Raw genomic sequence first — 26,301 nt, 5'->3', positions numbered from 1 at the left:
ACTATCCTACGGTGTTTCAAGCAGAGATTATTGCTATTCTGAAATGCGCAAATATCTGCCTTGAGAGAAAATACAGATACACAAATATTTGTATTTTCTCAGATAGTCAAGCTGCACTAAAAGCATTGTGCGCTTACAAATGTACTTCAAAGCTTGTCTGGGAATGCATTCTTTCACTGCGCAGGCTGTGCCAAGGGAATTCAGTAAACTTATACTGGGTTCCAGGTCACTGTGGCATTGAAGGAAATGAAATGGCAGACGAGCTTGCTAAAAGTGGTTCCAATTTACAGTTTGCTGGCCCAGAACCATTCTGTGGTATATCAAACTGTACAATTAAAATGGACCTGAAACGCTGGGCTGAGCAGAGGGTGATATCCAATTGGATGGACGTCAAAAATTGCAATCAGTCAAAACGATTTATAACACCAAATGCTTATAAAACCAAAAAGCTCTTAGAGCTCAACAAGAGAGTTCTATATACATACACTGGCCTGGTAACTGGACACTGCCCGAGCAGGTATCACTTGAAAAATATTGGCCATATTCAGAGTGATATCTGTCGTTTCTGTAATACGGAACGTGAAACCTCGGAACATCTGCTTTGCAGTTGTGGTGCTTTATACACGCGCAGGCAAAGATTTCTAAATAGTGGTTGCTTGCAACCCAGTGAGATCTGGCCTGCAAAACCTGGAAAGGTCTTGGAGTTTATTAATTCCATTGCACCTGACTGGGAGACGACGCGTCGTGGCAGTAGCTGATTACTTGACACATGGTAATTAGCTGGCTAGATGCGAATATCAAAACGGGACATGCCACAAAAGTTCAGCCTATTGGACGCAGTGGCTTAATTTCCCCAACAGGGGAGGAAAAAAAAAATGATTTATTTGGTCGCGATAGTAAGGGTAATGCACATACGTCAACGATCGTTCTATATTAAACGTGTCACCGCATTGATCGTTTACACAACCGTGAAAACTGACTTTCCCACGAAAGTTATCGCGTGCTTCTGATTTCGCATTCAATATTCGCGTCCCCATCTCCCTACCGAGAAAACCGACCGACTCACGGAAATAGTCGCGCATTTCCCACAGTATTGAATTTAGAATATACGGAGAATACACTTTTTGTAATTACGTTGTGAAAAGTTGAACATTTCAGTTGGCTGTAGTATGCTGAAATGGCCTACTTTTCACCCATAATGCAAGTGTGCCGAAAAGTACTACTTTTCGGCACTCTTAAGAGTGCTGAAAAGTAGCACTTTTCGGCACTTTTGCTCGTACGCACTTTTTACTTACCACCATGCCCTCCGTAGATTCAGCCTCTGCCTCTACATCTACTGAGCAGCTCGAATCCGAATCAGGACGATTTCAATTCGGATTCGAGCCACAAATCAAGTGTAGATGCAGCTGCTGAATCTGCTTTTGCTTTTGCCCGCTCACAACTGTTTGACAACGGGAGCTCGATCATTGGTGACGCCTGCTATACCAGCGCCTACCTGATCAAACGAAAACTACGCCGACAAGCATGAGTGTGCGCACGTGGTTCCTACTAATACATGTTTGTGTAGCTAGAAAAGATCGCACTAAATGGGTGTTTTTCGTAATTACAAAAAACTTTGTATGCAACTCGTTGCAAAACTCGATTTTTTCAGCACTCGTCGTATTTATCCAACTCGGCAAGCCTCGTTGGATAAATGTACGACTCGTGCTGAAAAAATCATCATTTTGCAACTTGTTGCATAAATAACTATTCCAGCTTAGATAGCTATTATCGAATTATGTATTTTACTAAGAGTAGTTCCATGTGTTACCTGTGATCGACAGCCATTGAGGTAATTAAGCCAATTATTTTAAATTTACTCAATGTTTGTTGTGAACTGCAATCACTTTCTTCCAACATTTTTATCGCTTCAATATTAGGCCTGCACCAGAACTACAAGATTAATTTGCAGATATTACAGACTCAAGGAGTCCTCATGAAAACGCATTGGCGAAATTACCCCAACTTCTTCTAGTATGTAAAAAAAACTCGGAATGATCTCACCCAGTTCCATGTCGTCGGATGACCGCAACCACTCCTTCACTCCTTCAATTTCGAACAATGCAAAGCTACCGAGATTTTCATCGCAACTGCCACAAACACGCGTCACTTTTGTTTTTTCTGCCGAACAATGCCACTCGATCCCGATCCCCATCGCAACTGCCCCAAAAACGCGTCATTTTTTATTTTTTCTTTCGAACAATCTCAAGAATTTTTTTTATTAAAGGGGGCTAAACTTGGTTGAATGTGCATGAACTAACAATTTAATTTGCTGTAGGTAAAATACATATTTTATCACTTTTTTATCCTACACACTAAGACCTTCCTAATTTTTGTAACACAGTTATTTTGTAAAGTTTTTATTAGAAGATTCGCTTAGCTAATGTTGCAAACGATTTTTTTTTCATAATTGGTAAATTAAATGTTAAAACATACAAACGCACAGTAATGATCGATTCAGTAACCTTCTAGCTCATTAGTTGAAAATTCAGTAATTTGTAATCGAACTCGATGATGGATAAGATGACCTACTTTTAGAAAATCCTATCATAGATAGTTATGATTTATATAGCTAATAAAACAAGAAAAATATATTAATATAAGGTCTGAACTGGATTTTTTTTAATTTTGTGAACTTATAATGTCTTGATAACATTCCATGAACTCATTCGCTGTAGGTGATGGACGACGGAAGATGATCTGGGGTAGCACTTTATAGGCGACATTCCGAATGGAAATGGCACAAATTTCCCAAATGGAGGGGAACGTGCCTCTGGATTCGACCCACTGTTGCAACATTCCAAATGGCTGCATATCTTGTGGTGGCTCCTTTCGCTTTGACCTGTGGCTTTTACTTCTTCGTTAGGGCTGCACCGGTATGAGCCTCATGGCCTGCTTCTGCTGCGATATCCTGCTGGGTTCTAGTTTAACACTTGCTTGCACATTTCGTTTCCATTCATTTTTTATTTATGTACCTAATGGTGTTTATTTTATTATAATGATAAAACTAAATTAAAAATTCTTCACCAGCGTACTCGGTTCATGGCTGCAGCCCTTCTTGTTTGTCCGCGTCCCACATTTGCTGCATCGTTCTTCATCTGATCCGCCTACCTTGCACGCTGCTTTTTGTACCTAGGGGCAAGACACTGTGCAAACGAGAGCAACTCTAAGAAATTCTGAGTTACTATTTTTATCGATGATCGATAAAATTTATCGAAAGACATTCCCAAAACTGCACACGAACACTTTGCAGTTTGGCATTGGTGCCAGATCCACTTTGGTATAAATGGGATAAAATCTGAGGAACTGTGAGGAATTCTGAACAACACTTCGAGCACAGATTTTCTCTCGTTAGATCTGTCTTGCCCCTAGTTTTGTACCGTCCGGATCGGTTGCCAACTCCAGCTTTACAGGGTTGTTCAGTTGGTGCATTGGGACCTGGTATTCACGGCATTTTTGGAGGATTTGCCGCACGGTGGAGATCTGTTGTGGAGCGGTCGTCAACGAATTCGGCTTGATAACTTCCTACAAACTAATTTACTTTAGGTATATGATGACGGAAGATTATCTGAGATAGCACTCGTAGGTGGCATTTAAAATTGTTATCGTTAGAAAGCCTTGTCACCTTTCTCGTAGATGAGGCAAATGGCCCCTCCTTACACTACACTCCACCGGTAGCTGTTCGACCTCCCAGATACGTATTACTACCCGGCCAAGCATGTGATCAACTTGTCCGGGCCCAACTTGATGGGTTGAGGTCCGATACAATCCTTACTAGCTGACTAATTGTTTTAGAGCTGCTAGAAAGTATCCTTAACTGTACTCAACGTGGGAGTTGGCTCATTGCCGCCATCTACTGTACTGAGGTAGTTGTTTCCAGAGCCGTAGCGTGGTCCCATGGCACCCTTGGCAAGCATCCAGATTGGCGCCCCACGACAATTAGACATTGTTAGTTTACAAAAGTTTGTAGTTATACATTTGGGCAATTCTCGCTGAAACCCGCTTACTATTTTCACCTTGTCTTCAAAAATGGTTACCTTACCAATTTTCTGAAAGTCCTCGCTAAAAAAGTAAGAAAAATGCATTTGGTTATTCAAATAGATGGACCCCCCGTTAGGTAGACCCACAACATTTTTTGCAGACCCCTCGATTTTGATCAAATGGTTGCTCATTTAAACCGTTATAACTCGAAAGTTTCTCCAAAACCACCTTGTCCAACGATAGCTCAAAACGCGTTAGGAATGGAGTTTATACTTCGGACCGCAAATGAAACATGACCGTCGTGTACAATGTTTCTTTATTAACTAATTCTCTCTTTGATACAGTGGTGCCAAGACTGCCAAACTTCAATCAAATATAATTACACCGAGGTAAATCTCATTTTAAAATTCAAGTGTTTTTCTTTACAGTTTAACATCGAATGTTCAAAAGAAAACTAATCGTTCATTCACCCCCCGTTGAGTCAGCAGACTCAACCGAAGGCAGCACTGCGATCTTTGTCACCGACCGTTTAAACTCGCCAGATGTAGTCTTGACGGTGACCACTCGTATTGCTCCATCTCCTCCTGGATGTGTCGCAATGATACGACCACGACGCCACTGTTGAGGTGGTAGATTCTCATCAAGTAACAGCACTAGAGCACCAACTTTGAAGTGTTTGACGTCCCCAGTGTGCCACTTCTGCCTTGTCTGAAGGTGGTGAAGATACTCGGATGACCATCTTCCCCACAAGTGCTGCATCATCTGCTGAAGGTGCTCGTATCTGCTCAGTCTTCCTACTTTCTCGTCGGTGTACGAAGGCTCCGGGAGTGCCACCGCAGACCGGCCAATGAGGAAGTGAGATGGCGTGAGTATCGTAGTATCGTTCGGGTCATCCGAAAGTGGGCACAAGGGACGAGAGTTTAATATTGCCTCCGTTTGTGCCAAAAACGTGGTCATTTCCTCATATGTTAAGCGTGTTTCACCGATGACTCGTTTGAAGTGGAACTTCATGGATTTTACACCTGCTTCCCACACTCCCCCGAAGTGTGGGCTTCGTGGGGGAATGAAGTGCCAACGTATGCCCTTGGACGAACAAAACTCCGCCAGCTTCCGCCGATGCTGTTCTTCCTCGAAAAGTTCTCGTAGAGCTGCTAATTCGTGGTTCGCTCCCACGAATGACGTCCCATTGTCCGAAAACACGTCACTAGGCAATCCACGACGGCTGGCAAAACGATGTAGAGCAGCGATGAAATGTTCAGTTGTCAAGCTTGACACCAACTCCATGTGAATTGCCTTGACTGCCATACAGATGAACACCAGTACGTATGCCTTGTATGTCTTTGGACTTCTAAGGCTCAATCTCAGCTGGAAGGGTCCCGCGTAGTCAACACCTACCTTGGAAAACACAGGCGCCGGATTCACGCGTGGTTCTGGAAGATTTCCCATTAGTTGACTGCCGAGGACAGGACGATGCTTAGCACAAAGTTGGCATGATGCAATGATCTTCTTGATTGCTGTTTTCGCGCGCAGTGGCCAATACCGTTCACGTACGATGGCCAACAAACCGTTGGGGCCAACGTGGGAGTGATCTTCGTGGAGTCTTCTGAGGAGGATAACTGTCAGGTGGTGCTTCTCTGGCAGGAGCACCTGATGTTTTCCATCGTAAGGGATGGCAGAATATTTGAGGCGACCTCCAACTCGAATCAGTCCATCTTCTGCCACAAACGGTGCAAGGTTGCTGAGATTGTGGCGCTTGACCGGCGTGTGCTGAAGGGTGCGCAGAAGATCGCCAAACACTTCCTCCTGTAGCATACGTATAACCGCACTTTCTGCAACGAACACTTCATCTGCTGTGATTGGTGTGCTCAGCGGGTGTGTGCGTCTTGGAGTTAAGAATCGCCGGACATACACCCAAGCTCGTAGCAGCTTGCGGTAGTGACTCATCCTGTTGAACTGGTCGTTAGGTTTAGCACTGGTAGTCGTCAGAACCTTTGCTTGTTTCAGTTCCGGTATCGCTGACTCGTCCAAAGGTTTAGGAGCGGCTGCCTTCACATACGGTTGCCACAATAATGGTGATCCGGTCCACCAGAGCTTGTTCTGCAGCAAATTCTCCGGATACTCGCCCCTGGATATAACGTCAGCCGGGTTGCATTCCGACCGAACATACTGCCACTGGTGGATATTCGTTGATTCCAAAATAGCTGCGACACGGTTTGCGACAAACACGTTCAATGCTGCCGGTGATTTCTTGAGCCAGCATAGGACAATCTGAGAATCACACCATAGCTTCACTTCGTCGAACTGCACATTCATCGCCGATACCACCTTTCCTGTCAGCTCCGCAAGTAGCCGTGCACCACAGAGTTCCAATCTCGGGATTGTTAAAGACTTCAACGGCGCCACTCGTGATTTGCTTGCGACGAGGTCGACGTTGACTGATCCATCTTCGGCGATAGACCTGATATACAGTACCGCTCCGTACGCCCGCATTGAAGCGTCTGAAAAGCCATGCAACTCGACTCTTCTTGATCCTGCTGGTATCACAAGCCGCCGCTTCCTAATCTGGTTGACAGACGGCAGCTGTTCCTGGAAACTTCTCCAACTCTGCAGTAATTCGTCCGGTAGTGCTTCATCCCAGTCCAATCCGATACGCCATACATCTTGCATGAGCAACTTGGCCGTGGTCATGATTGGGCCAAGAAACCCGAGAGGGTCGAACAAACGTCCAATGTCCGACAACACGGTTCGCTTTGTAGTGGAAATCCTGTTTTCCGATCGATTCACGTGAAAGCCGAAATAGTCATCCGTTGGGTTCCAGATGAGCCCCAATGCCTTGATAGTATCGTTTACGCCACCTTCCTCGAAGTTGACTTGCTTCTCGTGTAGATGTTCCGGAATCACGTTCAGTACGTCGGGGCTGTTCGAGCAAAATTTGTGGACTCCGATTCCACCCTTCGCTAACAACGCTGACAATTGATGATATACGGTGATGACAGTTTCGACGGACTCTCCTCCGGTCAGGAAGTCATCGATGTAGCTGTCTTTCTCTATTACGTTCGCAGCCAGGGGAAATTCCTGTCCTTCGTCCCTTGTCAGCTGCATGAGTGCCCGAGTAGCGTGATGAGGTGAACTTGCTACCCCATACGTCACCGTTTGAAGCTCGAACGTTGGTTCTTCTCCGTTGGCGTTCCTCCACAGAATCCGTTGGAAGCGACAGTCTTCTGGATACATTCGAATTTGGCGGTACATCTTGGGGATGTCCGCCGTCAGAACCACCTCGTGTGTACAAAAGCGCAAAATTATCGTCAGCAGATCACTCTGTACGGTAGGACCTACTGAGATAGTATCGTTCAGCGAAACACCTGAAGTAGTTTTTGCTGACGCGTCAAAAACGACACGAGTTTTCGTAGTGGAACTAGTCGCTTTGTAGACCGCGTGATGTGGAATATAGTATCCTTTCTCATCCACACTTTCCACCTCCTTCATGTGTCCTAGTTGTTCATATTCAGCCATGAATTGCTCATACTGCTCGCGCTTGTCCGGGTTCCTATCTAGTGCAACCTTCAGTCGATCGAAGCGTTTCTTGGCAAGTTCGTACGAATCACCAAGCCTATCCTTGAGTTCGTTGAAGGGGAGCCGTACTTGATAACGGCCCTGCTCGTCCCGGTTATGGGTCTGGTTGAAGTGTTCCTCCACGTCAGTTTCCGTTTTAGTAAGCATACCCTCTGATGGAACGGACTCAACTTCCCAAAACTTCGTCAGTGTTCGGTTAAGCTCTTCCTCAAAGCGATTGAATTGGCACACACGAGAGAACTGTTTGGGATTTCGAGTGTGAACTGAACCTGCTACTACCCATCCTAGTTCGGTTTCCACCAATACCGCAGAGCTATTTCCAAGCTTTACTTGACCGCCTTTGACGAGGTCAAAGAATATTTCGTTTCCGAGTATCAGGTCGATTTCTCCTGGAGTGTGGAACGAAGAGTCGGCTAACGGCAGAGTGGATGGGAGCGACAAAGAGGAAACATCTATTTCAACCGCTGGTATGTTGGACGTGACTCGGGGAACAACCAAAAAATCCAAATCGTATCGTGATTTTGTATCGAAGCGAGAGCGGATCGTAGTAGACACCAGATGTTTCACGTTGGTTTGAATGTCATTCAGACCATTGATTGGGAGATCGATTCGTTCTAACTTGAGTTTCAGCTGACTGGCCAACCTTTCCGTGATAATGTGGCTGTCTGAACCGGAATCCAGCAAGGCTCGAGATTTAATGGTACTGCCTCCATATCCCGTCACAAAAACTTCCGCTGTAGAAAGCAATACGTGCCGCTTGACTGCCACGGTGTGACCACACAATGTATTCGCGCTCGGTGCATCTGGAACAATGGTGTCTTCAGGCTGGGCGCGGTCCGGGACTGTCTGCTGTTGATTTGTCTTCGGATCTGCAACCTTCGTCGATTTCGTAGCAGTGGAACCATCCGTATTGTTGCTAGGATGTAGTAAGCTATGGTGTTTACGGCCACAACCCTGAACCTTGCAGACATGATCCGAAGGACAATCGAGAACACGGTGATTACCCTTCAAGCAATTGTAGCACAAATTTGATTTGGTTACTACAGACTTCCGCTCCGAGGTGGACTGGTTTTGAAACTTAGAACATCGGTAGATAGAATGATCGGATTTGCAACAGGGACAGCTTTCCTTGGTAGTTTGGACGAAAGACTTTGAGGCATTTTGCAAAGTAGGGCGCTGACTGAACGGTTGCCGTTGCTTGGACTGGGACTGAACTGCTCCCTGCTGGGGCCCTTGGTGTTGCGAGTGACTGGTCCGCACCAGAACACGTCCCCGTTCCCGGAGGAAATCCATAAACTCACTAAACACGGGTAAGTCTCCTGCCCCTAGCTCCAATTCCCATTGCTCTTGGGTTTCCCTGTCCAACTTCTTGTAGAAAACATTGACAAGAAGCAGCTCAGCCAATCCCTCGACCTTGAATCCATGGCTACTGAGCGCTTCCGTATGTTTGGTGCAGATATCAACAAGTTTTGTGATTGACTTACCTCGGTTGTCCTTGGTTACCTTGGGGATGTCGAGGATAGCATCAATATGCGTATCCATAATCAAACGCTTATCTTCGTATGCGTTCTCCAGTATGTTCCAAGCCAGGCTGTAGTCATTACTATTGATGACCTCCTGATCAATTTTGTCTTTTGCATCACCATCCAATGAATTTCGCAGATGCAAAATTTTCATCGCTGGTGTTTCCTGTGGGTACTTACTCATTATGCTTTGGAACAGGCTTTTGAAGCTGTACCAATTCACAGGATCCCCATTGAACCGAGGGAACGGGGCGTGTAGTTGTGGCGCTGGAGCTTGAACATACACCGGCTGCGGGACGGCCGGGAACACCGCGCTAGGCGGTTTCGCTTCTGCTTCTCCGAACTTTGCTATCTTCGTCTGCACAACAACGTACAGTTGGTCGTGCATTCGTTCAAACTTCACATACTCCTGCCGATGCTCCTCGCGATTCTCCTTCGGAATGATCACAGACATTTCGGAGTGTATTTTCTCATATTCATCCGAACACCTACGTAGCGTGTCCAGATGCAGTCGTAGAAGGTGAATGTTGACGTCGTCCTGCTTCACACTTTCGTTGATCCGGAGCAGCTTCTCGATCAGCAAATTACGCCGATCACTCAACGGCTCCAATTTCTGCTCCATAATTCTTCGTTGCTCTGCAGCTTGCTTCGCGATTTTTTGCTGGGCAATCGTCGGAACTTGGTTCCTGTCGTCGTCACCCGTCAAAGCACTCAATATATTTCTTCGTGGTATTGGAACCACCACTCGCGGTGTCTCAGACTCCGACATTCACTCACACTTTTGTTTACGTTTGCTGCTCACACGGTGAGGCCAGCCCGTCACTATCACTAGTCAATTTTTGCTTCTTCGTGGCTTGGCCACTTTTTCATGCCGCTGGGGCACAAATACACGCACACCGTTGTGCAAGTCACTCGACGCGAAGAGCACCGATCACGAGTCACGCACAGCTGGCATGGCGACACTGCCTTCCCCTAATGCACCTCTCAATTCCATTCACCGCTGGGGCCGAACTACACGCACACAAATGTGCGCCACACTCTCTTGGCGAGGGCTGCTATGCTCACTCTACTAGCCGCTCGGGCATGCACACACTGTAATTGCTGAATGCTTCGCACGGCGAAGGACAGCTTTCACAAACACTCTTTGGAATACGATTCCAAAAATCCCACACTAGACTTTCTCCTCGCCCGACGGCAATCACTAATACATGTGTCACGGACACGTTTTTGTTTCACTGTAGTAGTGAGCCAGCAGCACGTCGTGCCAAGCCCATGAGGTTTCGAAAATTCAACTTCCTTTCGTCAAGATGGCGGCGAACTGTGCCACGGACACTTTCGCCGAGCTTCCGGTACGGTATTGCGCCGGGCGCTACCACACCTTCACTTCCACCAAAATGGCGATTTCGCGAAATCGTTCCACGAATGCAAAAACTTTGTGGAGGCGTAACCCATCCACGAAATATCCGACATCAAACGCACAATTTGACGCGGTATCGATCACGACCGAAATTCTCAACACGGCGCGATTAAACTTCCATTCCAGAAAATCCGGTCGAAACGGACCAAAATGAATGTCCAACGATAGCTCAAAACGCGTTAGGAATGGAGTTTATACTTCGGACCGCAAATGAAACATGACCGTCGTGTACAATGTTTCTTTATTAACTAATTCTCTCTTTGATACAGTGGTGCCAAGACTGCCAAACTTCAATCAAATATAATTACACCGAGGTAAATCTCATTTTAAAATTCAAGTGTTTTTCTTTACAGTTTAACATCGAATGTTCAAAAGAAAACTAATCGTTCACACCTCAAAACGAATTGTTGTTGAAAAAAAGGAAAGATAGAGCAACTATTGACAATAATAAAAAGTTGGGTCGGCCATATTGATTTTGGCCGCCATCTTGGATTTTTATACCAAAATATTTTTTTCACCATGATGGCAACCACCGATTTTCAAAATTTTTGCATCAATTGAAAGCTGACACATTTATTGGAGTAAGTTGCTACGTATGAACAATTGACCATGTTCTTGCAGTTGATGAAATCGATGAATCATAGGCCATTTTTGTTAAGTGGTGGGCACTGAACTTTCCAATTGGTCGATACTTGACCATTGGTGGAAACTGGCGGAACCTTCGGCTGAAGGTGGCCTCGATGAGTGGCCTTGATGGGAAGCCGATGAAATCGTCTCAATCGGCTGATTGAGACGGACACACTGCTACGTTTGCAGTTTGGCGGAATAATCTCGAACCTTTCGAAATATTGTATCCTTGCGAAACTTCAGGCCGATTGCTCTAATGGTTTGAGAGCGTAAGGTTACTGAAGTGGCTCAGATAAAATATTGTCGAAGAGGTGAAGTGAAACTTCTGAGATGAAAATTCAAAACCTAAGAGCTGGTTACTTGCATTAGAAGTCCTGGCTTTCTTAGAGGATTGAAATCCACCTTGGTAGAGGAGTCACTTCCCGAGGATGAGTTCTTTCACAGTGAAACGCACTATTTCGACTGACAAAAGATCATGTATTTCGTTGGTTCAAGTAGTGCTTATATACTAATTCTAAACCTAAAGGAATCACACATCGACACCTTATCATGCTTTCTTTCTGAATCACGTGATCAGCCTACGACTGCGTGGTGCAGTAGGGTCCTAACCTTATCAGTTGTTAGGTTGCGTATTCTCTTTTGGTTCGTTTATACAGGGCGACAGTCTACTGTGATGATTCATTGATTAAACTTGATAAGCTATTAGTGCATGGAAAGAGGCAGATAATTACGTCTATTTAATGTGTCGAAATCTATGATTTATGTAGAAATGCTAACTCTTCGCAATGGTTGCGAACATTCACCCCCCGCGCTTAAATCTAAAGCGTTATTGGATTGTGGGACATTAGACTCAAAGGGAAGTGGGGCCAACTTGGATACTGGTCGGCGATACAGACCAGCGGCAGTCTGGACATCAGCAACACGAATAGTGCAGTCAGCACCTGGATACACTGTCACAATTTTGCCTAATTTCCACGACTGGGGCGGCGTATTTTCTTCCTTTAACAAAACTACAACTCCTGGAGTAATGTTTTTTGAATGTTTGGTCCATTTTTGACGAGTTTGCAATGTGTTCAAATATTCATTTGACCAGCGTTTCCAAAAGTGGTCCCGTAATTTCTGTAGATGTTGCCAACGGGTCAACCGATTTTCTGGGACATCTTCCAAGGTAGGTTCAGGAATAGCAGTTAATTGACGACCTATGAGGAAATGCGCTGGTGTAATCACCTCGAGTTCAGTAGGATCAGTGGAGTGGGAAAAGAGAGGGCGTGAATTGAGGATAGCCTCAATCTGGGTCAACACAGTGTAGTATTCTTCGAATGTTAGGGAAGCATTGCGTAATATTTTCTTCAAGTGTGTTTTTGTGCTCTTCACTCCGGCTTCCCATAGTCCACCAAAGTTTGGAGCGCGAGGTGGAATGAATCTCCATATTATCTCCCGTGGTTGACAGAAATCATTCAACTTTCCTTGCAGTTGATCCTTTTGAAACAACAGATATAAATCGTGTAGTTCAGTTCTAGCACCGGCGAAATTAGTTCCATTGTCTGAATGTATTTCTTCGACAAGACCGCGTCGGGCCACAAATCGATGGAGTGCTGCTATGAATGCTGCTGCAGTCAGATCCGATACGACTTCGAAATGTATTGCCTTTGTAGACAAACAGATGAATAGCGAGATATAGGCCTTGACCGGTACTGATTTTCTTCCTCCTCGACGAATAAAAATCGGCCCTGCAAAATCAACTCCTGTTCTGGAAAATGGAGCGGAAGGAACCACTCTGGCTTCGGGCAAGTTACCCATTGGTGGTTGAAGCAGTTTTGGGTTGGATCGGAAACAAATAATACAGGATCTCGTTACCTTACGTACTGTGTTTCTGGCGTTGAGGAGCCAAAACCGTTGTCTAATGAGGGATATTAAGCCGGACGGACCAACGTGTAAATTCTCCTCATGTAATGCTCTCACAAGGGACTCCGTTATAGGATTTTTGTTTGGAAGAATTAGTTGGTGTTTAGCATTGTATGATAATCGTGAATTTTGCAACCGACCTCCAACACGCAGAAGATCGTTATCTATGATGGGACAAAGGTTTGCAAGTCGACGAGTAGGTTGACCAGATTTCAGGGAATGAATATCTTCAAATAGTTCGGTTTGTTGGATATATCTGACGATGACTTCCAATGATTGTCTCATCTCAGGAATGGTGAGAAATTTTGAAATATTTCTTAGGGACCTAGGCAATTTAGTGTTCCTTATAAATCGCAAAATATATCCGACAATTCTTTGGAGTCGTCGGAAGGAACTAAATTTGGTCATAAATGGAAGAGTCTCGAGTCGAACGACAAGCGTAACAATCACAGTGGGCTTCCATTCTGGTAACTCGCAATCTGGAATAGGTTCAGGTTCTTCATTCTGGATCACATGGTTGCGGAGGAATGATGGTCCATTCCACCACAAATAGTTCACGGCAAGCTGTTGTGGTAGTTGGCCGCGGGATACCACATCAGCTGGATTCTCATCTGTTCGTACATACCTCCATTGGGCGTTTTGTGTCTGATTGTTAATCTCCATGATACGGTTGCGAACGAATAATTCTAGTTGAATGGGAGACTTTCTTAGCCACCCAAGGAAGATTTGGCTATCAGAATAATATGTGATTTGGTTGAAATTCATCTTGAGGGCAGGAACAACCTTTGAGGCTAATCGAGATAGCAATAGCGCAGCACAGAGCTCCATTCTTGGCATGGTTAGACCATTTATTGGCGCTATTTTGGATTTACTGCATATCAACGTAGTTTTCACGATTTGATTTGATACTGCACGAATATAAATACACGCACCGTATGCCAGGTTGGACGCGTCGGCGAACCCATGAATTTCGTAATGAATAGCTGCATGTAGTGCCATATATCTTGGAATTCTGATTTGTTGGATTTGATGAAGTGAATCACGAAATATTTGCCATTCCGTAAGTAAATCACCTTCAAGTATATCGTCCCAATCTAACTTGCTTAACCATACCTGCTGCATTATAGCCTTGGCGTTCACTATTACGGGAGACACCAAACCAAGGGGATCGAAAAGCCTTGCAATTTCGGAAAGAACACGACGTTTGGTCGGAGGTTCTTGGTTTGATGAAAAACAATCAGGAACAAAGAGGAAAATGTCCTTTTTTGGATCCCATAGTAATCCTAGCGTTTTTATGGATTCGTTTATATCAGCATCTTCAAAGGTAAGGAATTTTTCTCTTTCCCCTTCTGGAACTGTTTCAATGATGGCTTCGTCGTTAGCACACCATTTGTGTATGGGAAAACCTCCGGAATGCAAAAGATGGGTCAGCTCCAATCGGGATTGAATAGCATCTTCGACGGTATCGACACCAGAAAGGACATCATCAACGTAGAAATCCTCTTCCACAATTTTCGCCGCTACGGGATAGCGTTTTGTTTCATCGATGGCCAATTACTTCAAAGTTCGCGTGGCTAGAAATGGTGCACTGGATGTCCCGTAGGTGACGGTTGTCATTTCTAGAACTTCCAGCGGATCGGTTGGTTCTTTTCGCCAGAAAATTCGTTGCAAGGATGTCTGGCTTGGGTCGATGCGGATTTGGCGATACATTTTGGAAATGTCTGCAGTAAAGGCATAGCGATGCCTACGAAATCTTAAAAGAATTGAAAAGAGGTCATCTTGGACTGTTGGACCAATCATCAATGTCTCGTTGAGGGAAACACCCGAGGATTTCGCTGAGGCATCAAACACAACTCTAAGCTTTGTTGTGGAACTTGATGGTTTGAGGACTGCGTGATGTGGTAGATAATAAGTTATCTTTCCTGGAGTGTCGTCAAGCTCATTCACTCGCTGGCAATGACCAAGTTGTTTGTATTCATCAATAAATTTGCCGTATAACTCCTTCATCTCGTATTTTTTCTTAAGTCTCTGTTCTAGCATAAAAAATCGACGGAGAGCAAGGGATCGATTGCTCTTTAGGTTAGATGCTGTGTCCTTCAAAGGTAGCTGGACGATGTAGCGACCGTTGATATCACGAGTAGTTGTTGAACAGTATTTGGATTCGCATTGCTGCTCTTCGTTAGATAGCAATGGAGATGATCCGACGGATTCCAGAAACCAAAACTTTTCCATGGTTTTATTCAGTGGTTCAAGAATGACAGCATGGCACTGTTGTCGGTTGTAGATTAAATCCACGTTTTCGTCGTCCATAGCTCCAGCGACAACCCATCCTAGACGAGTTTCTTGAAGTATAGGAAGATCGTTGGAAATCTTCAGCTGATTTGGCATCAGTAGTTGGAAAAATAGCTTGATTCCTATCAAGAGATCTATTTCCCCTGGAATGTGGAACGTTGGATCTGCAAGTGGTAATCCGGGAGGAATTGACCAGAATTGCGTGTTGATTTTTCGAGATGGCATCACACCTGTGATCCGATCTGTAACGAGGCACTCTATTTGTGCATGATAATCGGAATGTATGGAACGTATTTCAGTTTTGGCCATATTGTTGAGAGTTGTCTTTTTTCCATTGGCCCCAATAATCTCAACCTTGGCAGGAATGTGTGGAAGCTTTAGCATTTGCAGAAGTCTTGCCGATATCAAGTGAGCCTGCGATCCACAATCCAAAAATGCTCGGCATGGATGAAATTTGCCATTACTATCCAGAATATTAACAACAGCCGTCATCAAAAGGCTATTATCAAGAGGAGCCTTACTTATTGAACAAGATGTTGTAATAGGTTTTTCTTCAGGAACTTTTGGGATCTGTCCAAGCTCTTGTTTGAATGGCACAGGTTTCGTATTCACAAAGGATGTTTTCTCAACATGTAAAAGTGTGTTATGTTGACCTTGGCATTTCTGGCAGGTTCTGGATGAACTACAGGAACTGACTGGATGACCTTTTTGTAGACAATTGTAGCACATTCGCAGCTCTCGAACCTTTGCTTGGCGTTGAGGAATGGACATGGCACGGAAAACCTCACATTTGAAATTGGAATGCATACCAGAACATATATCACAAATTGTCTCGGAACTTCTGGTAATAGCACATGATTTGGCTTGTGCGTTCTTCATTTGGTTGGCAGCATTCTTTACAGGGATATATGGCTTCATGATTGATGGAATTTTCGATGAACCTTCACAGCGTTCGAGGATGGCACACCGTTTCTTTAGAAATTCAATGGTGTCTTCGTAGGATGGAATTTCCTTATGCGGGATGGATGCTTCCCATTCTTTCCTGGTATCCTTATCTAATGCTCCAGACACAAGATTAACTACAAATCTCTCTCCGACTCCATCCAACTCGTTGTCGATAAGTGCTAACCCATCGACGTGCCGAGTCACTTCATCGATGAGTTCTCGTAGCTCTTTTTGATTTTCCCGGTTCAGACGACGGAGACTTAATAAACCTTGGATATGGATATCAACGATTACCCGTTTGTTCTCGAAACGGTCTTCGAGAATTTCCCAAGCGTGGGCGTAATTGTTGTTATTGAGAGTGCGTGCGTCGATAATGCCAGCAGCTGCTCCTACTAGAGAGCGTTCGAGATGGTACAGCTTGATGCAATCTGAGTCGGTGGAGGATCGCATCACATCCGAAAACATGGTTTTAAAGCGAGGCCAATTTTCTGGTTTGCCATCGAAAGTTGGAATTGGAGCCTTTAATGGCTGCTGCTGAACAATGATGCGAGGGCTTTCGTTGGTTTGCACTTGCGGTTGGACCACGGAACGGTCACGGCTTGCCTGTATTGCTCGTTCCAGCAACACATAGGTTTCATTGAATTGTGTTTCGAACACCAGGTATACTTGATCTTGCTCATCAATTCTCTCGGGAGGGCACACTGCCACCACATGATGATGGATGTTCAAGAACTCTTTGTAATGATTTTCCAGATTGTGGGAAAACATTTTCAATTGCGCGGAGTCATATTGAGCATTTGTCGCGTTAGCCTCCTCAATCGCTTTACGAATGCGCGTTATTTTGGCCTTGACTTGGCCACGTAGATGAACTGAGGTTTTCATATCCGACATCTTCTGTGCGGTATTTACTTCTTTCACTGGAGTATGTTCAATCGGCATTGGTAAAACACTTTTTTTACTTCAGGTTTTAATGTACTTAATGTAGAAAGTTTGTTCCGATCGTTAGGTTATAGTTCTTGCACTTTGTAATGGGTCACTTTTACTGTTTTCTGGGGACACGTCTTTCCCTAATATTGTTCATTTGCTACAGCTTTGTAGCTGGACACAGAGATTACCACGAAATTTCTTTGATTTCCTTTCACTGATAATGTACTTCTTTACGACGATGCTTTCCTTTCTTGGGTGTTATCACGGTTTAGATGTTTGATGGTACAATCGGCTGATTGTCACCAACTTGTTTCCGGAAGCAACGGTCTGGGAACGGAGTGGACCGATCATCCACCTACAATTGTGGATTTATGTCCTAACTATAGATGTAGCTGTGCAGAGGAATCCTTGTATTCCTCCTGGAATGTGGTTGGACTGGACTAACCCCTGTGGCTAGCAGCAACCTTTAGCGGATGGGTGTCTCCGCTCACACGGTTGTGGATCAGATATCCGGCTCGAAGGACCAAAAAATGGTCGATACTTGACCATTGGTGGAAACTGGCGGAACCTTCGGCTGAAGGTGGCCTCGATGAGTGGCCTTGATGGGAAGCCGATGAAATCGTCTCAATCGGCTGATTGAGACGGACACACTGCTACGTTTGCAGTTTGGCGGAATAATCTCGAACCTTTCGAAATATTGTATCCTTGCGAAACTTCAGGCCGATTGCTCTAATGGTTTGAGAGCGTAAGGTTACTGAAGTGGCTCAGATAAAATATTGTCGAAGAGGTGAAGTGAAACTTCTGAGATGAAAATTCAAAACCTAAGAGCTGGTTACTTGCATTAGAAGTCCTGGCTTTCTTAGAGGATTGAAATCCACCTTGGTAGAGGAGTCACTTCCCGAGGATGAGTTCTTTCACAGTGAAACGCACTCACGCAAAATAATCCGTTCCTGAAATCATCAACATTCAGTCACAATTTCCAGAACAGATCGGAACTCCGTTTACGATTATACACCATGAATTAATGTCACGGATACGAGAACTTTGTTCCGCAAATCTAAATGTAACGCATGCGTAACGCCACCGCTCAAAACATGGCGGAGAAAATATCACGTAAACGAGAACTGTGATCCTGTTTTTATGCTTTGTGTTCTTGATAATGGAAACCTTGTTCACGGAAAGGAGTTATAGGTTCCCAATTATCAGATCTAATGAGATCACAACAAGAACTTGGTTCACGGATACCGGCACTAATTTTACGATCAATTATAGGGCGCCTAGTCTTCACTTTTAGTGCAAATATACAGTTGCAATTAAAATAATTCAATGAGCAGCATGTAAAATACTTATTTAGACAATTGATGCGTAAACAAAACTTACATCTTCCTCTCCATAATGAATAAAAAAAACAACTGTGGCACTTTACGGTTTCGAAAACTTGAAACTGCGAGTATCACAAAATTGCAAATTGTCACAAGCAGCACTTACTTACCACTATAAACAATGCAGTTGTTGGTAATTTTCCTTATTAAACTGGATCTCTCTTTATTTCGACGAATCTAATCTTCAACAAGATTCTCACTTCACTGCACTTGATGGTGTTTTTTTTTGTTTTATTTTTGTACTTCTTGTGTGGAAGCTGTGGAAGTGACAGCTACCATGAATTAAGTTCACGTTTCTGGGCACACAATCACTTATTTGGGGTTCAAAGATCACAAGCGCATGATTTGTGTTCACGACGGCTTCGAATGCGTTACGGACTAAAAGTAGACCGTGAACTCTGTTCCTGGATTCGGGAATTTGTTTACAAAAAGGTGTTTCTACAGTTCTCGATGACGAGAACTGCGTCACGAATTTGGCCAAACAAACTGTTCTACTATTCGTGACTTTTTGTTCGTGGAAATCGGAACGGATTTTTAAGCGTGCTATTTCGACTGACAAAAGATCATGTATTTCGTTGGTTCAAGTAGTGCTTATATACTAATTCTAAACCTAAAGGAATCACACATCGACACCTTATCATGCTTTCTTTCTGAATCACGTGATCAGCCTACGACTGCGTGGTGCAGTAGGGTCCTAACCTTATCAGTTGTTAGGTTGCGTATTCTCTTTTGGTTCGTTTATACAGGGCGACAGTCTACTGTGATGATTCATTGATTAAACTTGATAAGCTATTAGTGCATGGAAAGAGGCAGATAATTACGTCTATTTAATGTGTCGAAATCTATGATTTATGTAGAAATGCTAACTCTTCGCAATGGTTGCGAACACCAATCGTCGGTCAAAATTCATTTTTTCTGTTCAACCTCAGCGTTCAGGCTTCCTATGATGATCTTGACCTCGTGGCTTGGGCAGCAGTCATACTTGCTTCGAACTGCGCGTAGAATGCGTCCTTGTCCATCAGGGCCACCGGAGTGAAGGCTCTGCACGTTCATTATGCTGAAGTTGAAGAATCGGCCCTTGATCCTCAATCTGTGCATTCTTTCGTCGATCGGTCACTAACCGATTATGCGTCTCTGCATGTCGCTCATTTCGAACAAATCTATACCCAGCTCATGTGTGTCCAGCCCTGGCAGATTGCCTCTAAACGTTCGCAACAATGAACCATTAGGCCGTGTCGATTTTTGCAAAATTGCGAATACACAATCCCGAATAGTCACAAATGGTTGCAAATGGACCCAAATGAAGCCCTGCAAAATTTAAAAATTCTAAAAAATCGGTAAGCTAGTCCGCAATCGACTTGAAGTTTTATATGGGAATTTTAATTTTTTAGTATGGGGAAATCCAACTTTTCAAACTTTTGAAGAAAAAGGCACATTAAAGCAACACTAAAAATCCGCTCCCCCCCTGAAGATTTAGTGCATATATTAGGGAACATTTTGTTAGAAGACAACTTTTTAGTTGCACTTAAGATAAGGGCGTTATTAAATTTCGAAACAATGGACATTTTATTCGCATGATTTCTAATTTCTTTAATTGGCATCACTGCACGTTTTGCGTGTTGAAGAGGGTGGTAACAGCCATCTGCGGCATCACCACCCGTCGCTGGATGGAGACGCAAGTACCTGATAAAAATGAGATAGTTAGGATTGTAAATATTCTTGCGATATTGCTTTATAAAAACTTGGTATCTTTGGCAAAGTTGTTGGCATGGTCAAGAGCTGTCCAGTGATGAACTAAATCATTGGCAAATCCATCGCTGGGCGGCGCTAGTGTGCATACAAACTGCATGCAAAAGTATTAACGTATATGCGTGTATCTCAATAACGTGATAATTTAACTGTGTAGTGTCTTCGAAAAAGTTGTTGGCTGGGCCACGGGCTATCCAGTGACGAACCATGTAAGTAGGAATTCAACCGATAGGTGGCACTAGTGTGCATACAAACTGGATGCAAAAATACAAACGTATATGTGTGTATCTCAATAACGTGATAATTTAAGTAGGTGGTGTCTTCGACAAATTTGTTGGCTGGAGCACGGGCTATCCAGTGACGAACGCAATACAGTCTAGACTTCTATTACACGGTTAGTTCGGGGGTGTAGTAGGAATCCGTGTTGTAGGAATCCCAGAGCTTATGGGATTTTGCCTATATGGGGGTGTGAGCGAATATATCAGGAGTATTACAAGATAGCACCATACTTTCTTTGGCAAAGTTGTAGTACTAGAACAGATCTACCACACAATGCGAACTAACATCCAATTAGTTGGCAATTTGGCCGATAGAGGCGCTATGTAGAAGTGGTTGCTTATGTTCACTCGCCAGTATAAGCACTCATAAGTTGTCGCTTGCGATATCTCAAGATCTACTTGATTTGGAACAATGCTGTCTTCGGCAAAGTTGTTCAGTAGGTCAAGAACAATCTGATGGTTAACCAATTAGTTTGTGATTTCGCCGCTAGGTGGTGCTAGTTGTCAAGTAAAGTTTCAAACTTCTCTAGCTCGCGATCCAGATTAGATAGAAAAGTGCCGTCTTCGTAAGAGTTTTTCAGGAAGTAAAAACCTATCTGGTGATTCAACATTTAGTTGGTGATTTCGCCGCTAGGTGCCACTAGTTGTTAAGTAAAATTTCAAACTTCTTTAGCTCGCGATCCAGAGCAGATAGAAAAGTATCGTCTTCGGCTAAGTTCTTCAGGAAGTCACGAACAATCTTTTGATGTAACAATTAGTTGGTGATTTCACCGCTAGGTGGCACTAGTTGTCATGTAAAGTTTCAAACTCTGCTATCTCGGGATCCAAAGCAGATCGAAAAGTTTTATCTTCGGCAAAGTGCTTTTGGAAGTCAAGAGCTATCTGGTTGAATCACCAGTTAGTTGGTGATTTCGCCGCTAGGTGGCGCTCTTTGTCAAGTAAAATTTCAAACTTCTCTAGCTCGTGATCCAGAGCAGATAGAAGAGGGTCGTTTACGGCAAAATTCTTCAGGAAGTCAAGAACAATCATGTGATTCAACAATTATTTGGTGATTTCGCCACTAGGTGGCACTAGTTGTCAAGTAAAGTTTCAAACTCCGCTATCTCGGGATCCAAAGCAGATCGAAAAGTATCGTCTTTGGCAAAGTTCTTCAGGAAGTCAAGAGCTATCTAATGACTTAACATTAAGTTTGTAATTTCGCCGCTAGGTGACGCTAGTTGTCAAGTAAAGTATTAAACTTCTATAGCTCGCGATCCAGATCAGATAGAAAAGTGCCGTCTTCGTAAGAGTTTTTCAGGAAGTAAAAACCTATCTGGTGATTCAACATTTAGTTGGTGATTTCGCCGCTAGGTGCCACTAGTTGTTAAGTAAAATTTCAAACTTCTTTAGCTCGCGATCCAGAGCAAATAGAAAAGCATCGTCTTCGGCTAAGTTCTTCAGGAATCCCAAGTAATCCCAAGTAACACGCTTGTCACATAAGAGTGGAACAAAAACCTGCTGCTGTAACTTTTATGTGACAAGTGCGTTAGGGCCTGTCCATGAACTACGTAGACTCTAAGGGGGGAACGGGGGTTTCTGGCCAAAGTCTACGCTCCATACAAATTTTGAGAATTTTGTCTGAACAAAAGTCTACGAGGGGGGGGGGGGTCTGAGATGGCCGAAAAAAGTCAACGTAGTTTATGGACAGCGCCTTACTTGGAAAGGACTGACAATACAGAGGTCCGATGTTTGATCCCAGATGCAAAATTTTTTTGTACATATATTGAAATTCATATTTGTATGTTACTGTGCGACAATATAGACTCCGTTCACAGACAAACATGCGTAACACTCTTAAACATGGCTTGGCACGTGCATTTAAGGATCAATTCAAATTTCATTTTATTTCCACTATCCTTCCACCAGAGGCGTTAGTGTTTGATCGTTTTGACGTTTGCCAGTGTACACGTTGCTGAATCATGCAATCGACAGTATCTCGAGCGGTTCTTCGAACAGGTGGCTGTGTGCTCATGGAAAAGAACTTAGCCGAGGACGACACTTTTCTATTTGCTCTGGATCGCGAGCTAGAGAAGTTTAAACTTTTACTTGAAAACTAGCGTCACCTAGTGGCGAAATCATCAACTGAATGTTGGATCACCACTGAGGTTTTGAATTCCAGAAAACTTTGCCGAAGACGCCACTTTTCTATCTGCTCTGGATCGCGAGCAAGAGAAGTTTGAAACTCTACTTGGCAACTAACACCACCTAGCGGCGAAATTACAAACTAAATGTTAAGTCATTAGATAGCTCTTGACTTCCTGAAGAACTTTGCCGAAGACGATACTTTTCGATCTGCTTTGGATCCCGAGATAGCGGAGTTTGAAACTTTACTTGACAACTAGTGCCACCTAGTGGCGAAATCACCAACTAATTGTTACATCACAAGGTTGTTCTTGACTTCCTGAAGAACTTTGCCGAAGACGACTCTTTTCTATCTGCTCTGGATCGCGAGCTAAAGAAGTTTAATATTTTACTTAACAACTAGCGCACCCTAGCAACGAAATCACCAACTAAATATTGAATCACCAGATAGGTTTTTACTTCCCGAAAAACCCTGACGAAGACGGCACTTTTCTATCTGATCTGGATCGAGAACTAGAGAAGTTTGAAACTTTACATGACAACGAGCGTCACCTAGCGGAGAAATTACAAACTAAATGTTAAGTCATTAGATAACTCTTGACTTCCTGAAGAACTTAGCCGAAGACGATGCTTTTCTATTTGCTCTGGATCGCGAGCTGAAGAAGTTTGAAATTTTACTTAACAACTCTTACGAAGACGGCACTTTTCTATCTGATCTGGATCGCGAGCTATAGAAGTTTAATACTTTACTTGACAACTAGCGTCACCTAGCGGCGAAATCACAAACTTAATGTTAAGTCATTAGATAGCTCTTGACTTCCTGAAGAACTTTGCCGAAGACGATACTTTTCGATCTGCTTTGGATCCCGAGATAGCGGAGTTTGAAACTTTACTTGACAACTAGTGCCACCTAGTGGCGAAATCACCAACTAATTGTTGAATCACATGATTGTTCTTGACTTCCTGAAGAATTTTGCCGTAAACGACCCTCTTCTATCTGCTCTGGATCACGAGCTAGAGAAGTTTGAAATTTTACTTGACAAAGAGCGCCACCTAGCGGCGAAATCACCAACTAACTGGTGATTCAACCAGATAGCTCTTGACTTCCAAAAGCACTTTGCCGAGGATAAAACTTTTCGATCTGCTTTGGATCCCGAGATAGCAGAGTTTGAAACTTTACATGACAACTAGTGCCACCTAGCGGTGAAATCACCAACTAATTGTTACATCAAAAGATTGTTCGTGACTTCCTGAAGAACTTAGCCGAAGACGATACTTTTCTATCTGCTCTGGATCGCGAGCTAAAGAAGTTTGAAATTTTACTTAACAACTAGTGGCACCTAGCGGCGAAATCACCAACTAAATGTTGAATCACCAGATAGGTTTTTACTTCCTGAAAAACTCTTACGAAGACGGCACTTTTCTATCTAATCTGGATCGCGAGCTAGAGAAGTTTGAAACTTTACTTGACAACTAGCACCACCTAGCGGCGAAATCACAAACTAATTGGTTAACCATCAGATTGTTCTTGACCTACTGAACAACTTTGCCGAAGACAGCATTGTTCCAAATCAAGTAGATCTTGAGATATCGCAAGCGACAACTTATGAGTGCTTATACTGGCGAGTGAACATAAGCAACCACTTCTACATAGCGCCTCTATCGGCCAAATTGCCAACTAATTGGATGTTAGTTCGCATTGTGTGGTAGATCTATTCTAGTACTACAACTTTGCCAAAGAAAGTATGGTGCTATCTTGTAATACTCCTGATATATTCGCTCACACCCCCATATAGGCAAAATCCCATAAGCTCTGGGATTCCTACAACACGGATTCCTACTACACCCCCGAACTAACCGTGTAATAGAAGTCTAGACTGTATTGCGTTCGTCACTGGATAGCCCGTGCTCCAGCCAACAAATTTGTCGAAGACACCACCTACTTAAATTATCACGTTATTGAGATACACACATATACGTTTGTATTTTTGCATCCAGTTTGTATGCACACTAATGCCACCTATCGGTTGAATTCCTACTTACATGGTTCGTCACTGGATAGCCCGTGGCCCAGCCAACAACTTTTTCGAAGACACTACACAGTTAAATTATCACGTTATTGAGATACACGCATATACGTTAATACTTTTGCATGCAGTTTGTATGCACACTAGCGCCGCCCAGCGATGGATTTGCCAATGATTTAGTTCATCACTGGACAGCTCTTGACCATGCCAACAACTTTGCCAAAGATACCAAGTTTTTATAAAGCAATATCGCAAGAATATTTACAATCCTAACTATCTCATTTTTATCAGGTACTTGCGTCTCCATCCAGCGACGGGTGGTGATGCCGCAGATGGCTGTTACCACCCTCTTCAACACGCAAAACGTGCAGTGATGCCAATTAAAGAAATTAGAAATCATGCGAATAAAATGTCCATTGTTTCGAAATTTAATAACGCCCTTATCTTAAGTGCAACTAAAAAGTTGTCTTCTAACAAAATGTTCCCTAATATATGCACTAAATCTTCAGGGGGGGAGCGGATTTTTAGAGTTGCTTTAATGTGCCTTTTTCTTCAAAAGTTTGAAAAGTTGGATTTCCCCATACTAAAAAATTAAAATTCCCATATAAAACTTCAAGTCGATTGCGGACTAGCTTACCGATTTTTTAGAATTTTTAAATTTTGCAGGGCTTCATTTGGGTCCATTTGCAACCATTTGTGACTATTCGGGATTGTGTATTCGCAATTTTGCAAAAATCGACACGGCCTAATGAACCATGTCCAACAAACATCTTGCAGAGTTACGATGTTGAACCCGTCTTTCAGTGAATCGGCGAGTATGTGTGTGCTTCCGGTGAAGTTGAGAACTCTAGAGTTCCACGTACCGAGCATCTTCTTGTTCGCTGGGATCCCCTTACACATTTTTCAACCGATTCTCATCAGGCTTATCGGTAGAACACCAAGGATGAGTCAATCAGGCAAGAAATGCATGTCACCTTCCGATATATCATTAGCGTATGACATCACGCTAAACGATACCCTCGAGAAATTCACCAAGCAAAATAAGCCATCTCATCACATCGACAATCTAATTTCTCATGCTTCTGCCACAACACTAGTGGCAAATTAAATTTCAATTTCACTGCCATCCTTCGCTTCAATTATCAAAACTTTGCCACGACGGAAATTTGTGTGACGCGTTTGGTGAGTGAAATTTTCCTCTCCTGCCCGCAGCATCCTCTTGGCCTTAATTTTCACTATGAAAAATTTGTAGATCCCAACCAAAATAAAAAAAAAAAAGTTCTTCTTTGTTATACGAACCAACTCAGAAGCCACCACTCATTCTCGTTAATCTTAGAGGTGCTGGTACTGTGAATGTTCACACAAAAGGCAAAATGATTCTTTTGTTCGTCGCGTTACGTTTCGCCGCTTTGGAAAATTTCGCCCCAGGCCGAATGGTTAGTGGCTTTTCTTGACTGATGGCAGCGTATAAGTATGAATTGTGGAACAATAGGGAAGAATATGTCTATTACTGTT

The 26,301-nt window shown here is 43.5% G+C and overlaps 2 protein-coding genes across 5 annotated transcripts in view; one reads left to right on the top strand and one right to left on the bottom strand.

Moving 5' to 3' along the window:
* Window positions 1-26,301, top strand: part of LOC109423718 (uncharacterized) — a 132,907-nt gene that overhangs the window by 30,531 nt on the left and 76,075 nt on the right. The gene's annotated exons all lie outside the window — the stretch shown is intronic.
* LOC115267196 (uncharacterized) lies at window positions 4,320-10,918 on the bottom strand. Its single transcript, XM_062852069.1, has 2 exons — window positions 10,182-10,918; window positions 4,320-10,082 (listed from the first exon to the last, which is right to left on the bottom strand). Exon 2 carries the CDS (start codon window positions 9,883-9,885, stop codon window positions 4,483-4,485), a length of 5,403 nt encoding a protein of 1,800 aa, XP_062708053.1. The 5' UTR covers window positions 9,886-10,082; window positions 10,182-10,918; the 3' UTR covers window positions 4,320-4,482.

The sequence above is a fragment of the Aedes albopictus genome, chromosome 2, assembly GCF_035046485.1.
Source record: "Aedes albopictus strain Foshan chromosome 2, AalbF5, whole genome shotgun sequence".
In the NCBI taxonomy this organism is placed as follows: domain Eukaryota; kingdom Metazoa; phylum Arthropoda; class Insecta; order Diptera; family Culicidae; genus Aedes; species Aedes albopictus.
Note: the sequence above shows the minus strand (reverse complement) of the source record. Positions and strands in the feature narration are given on the sequence as shown.

Coding starts and splice junctions, on each gene's coding strand:
- LOC115267196 (XM_062852069.1), bottom strand. CDS start 9,885: ATGTCGGAGTCTGAGACACCGCGAGTGGTGGTTCCAATACCACGAAGA.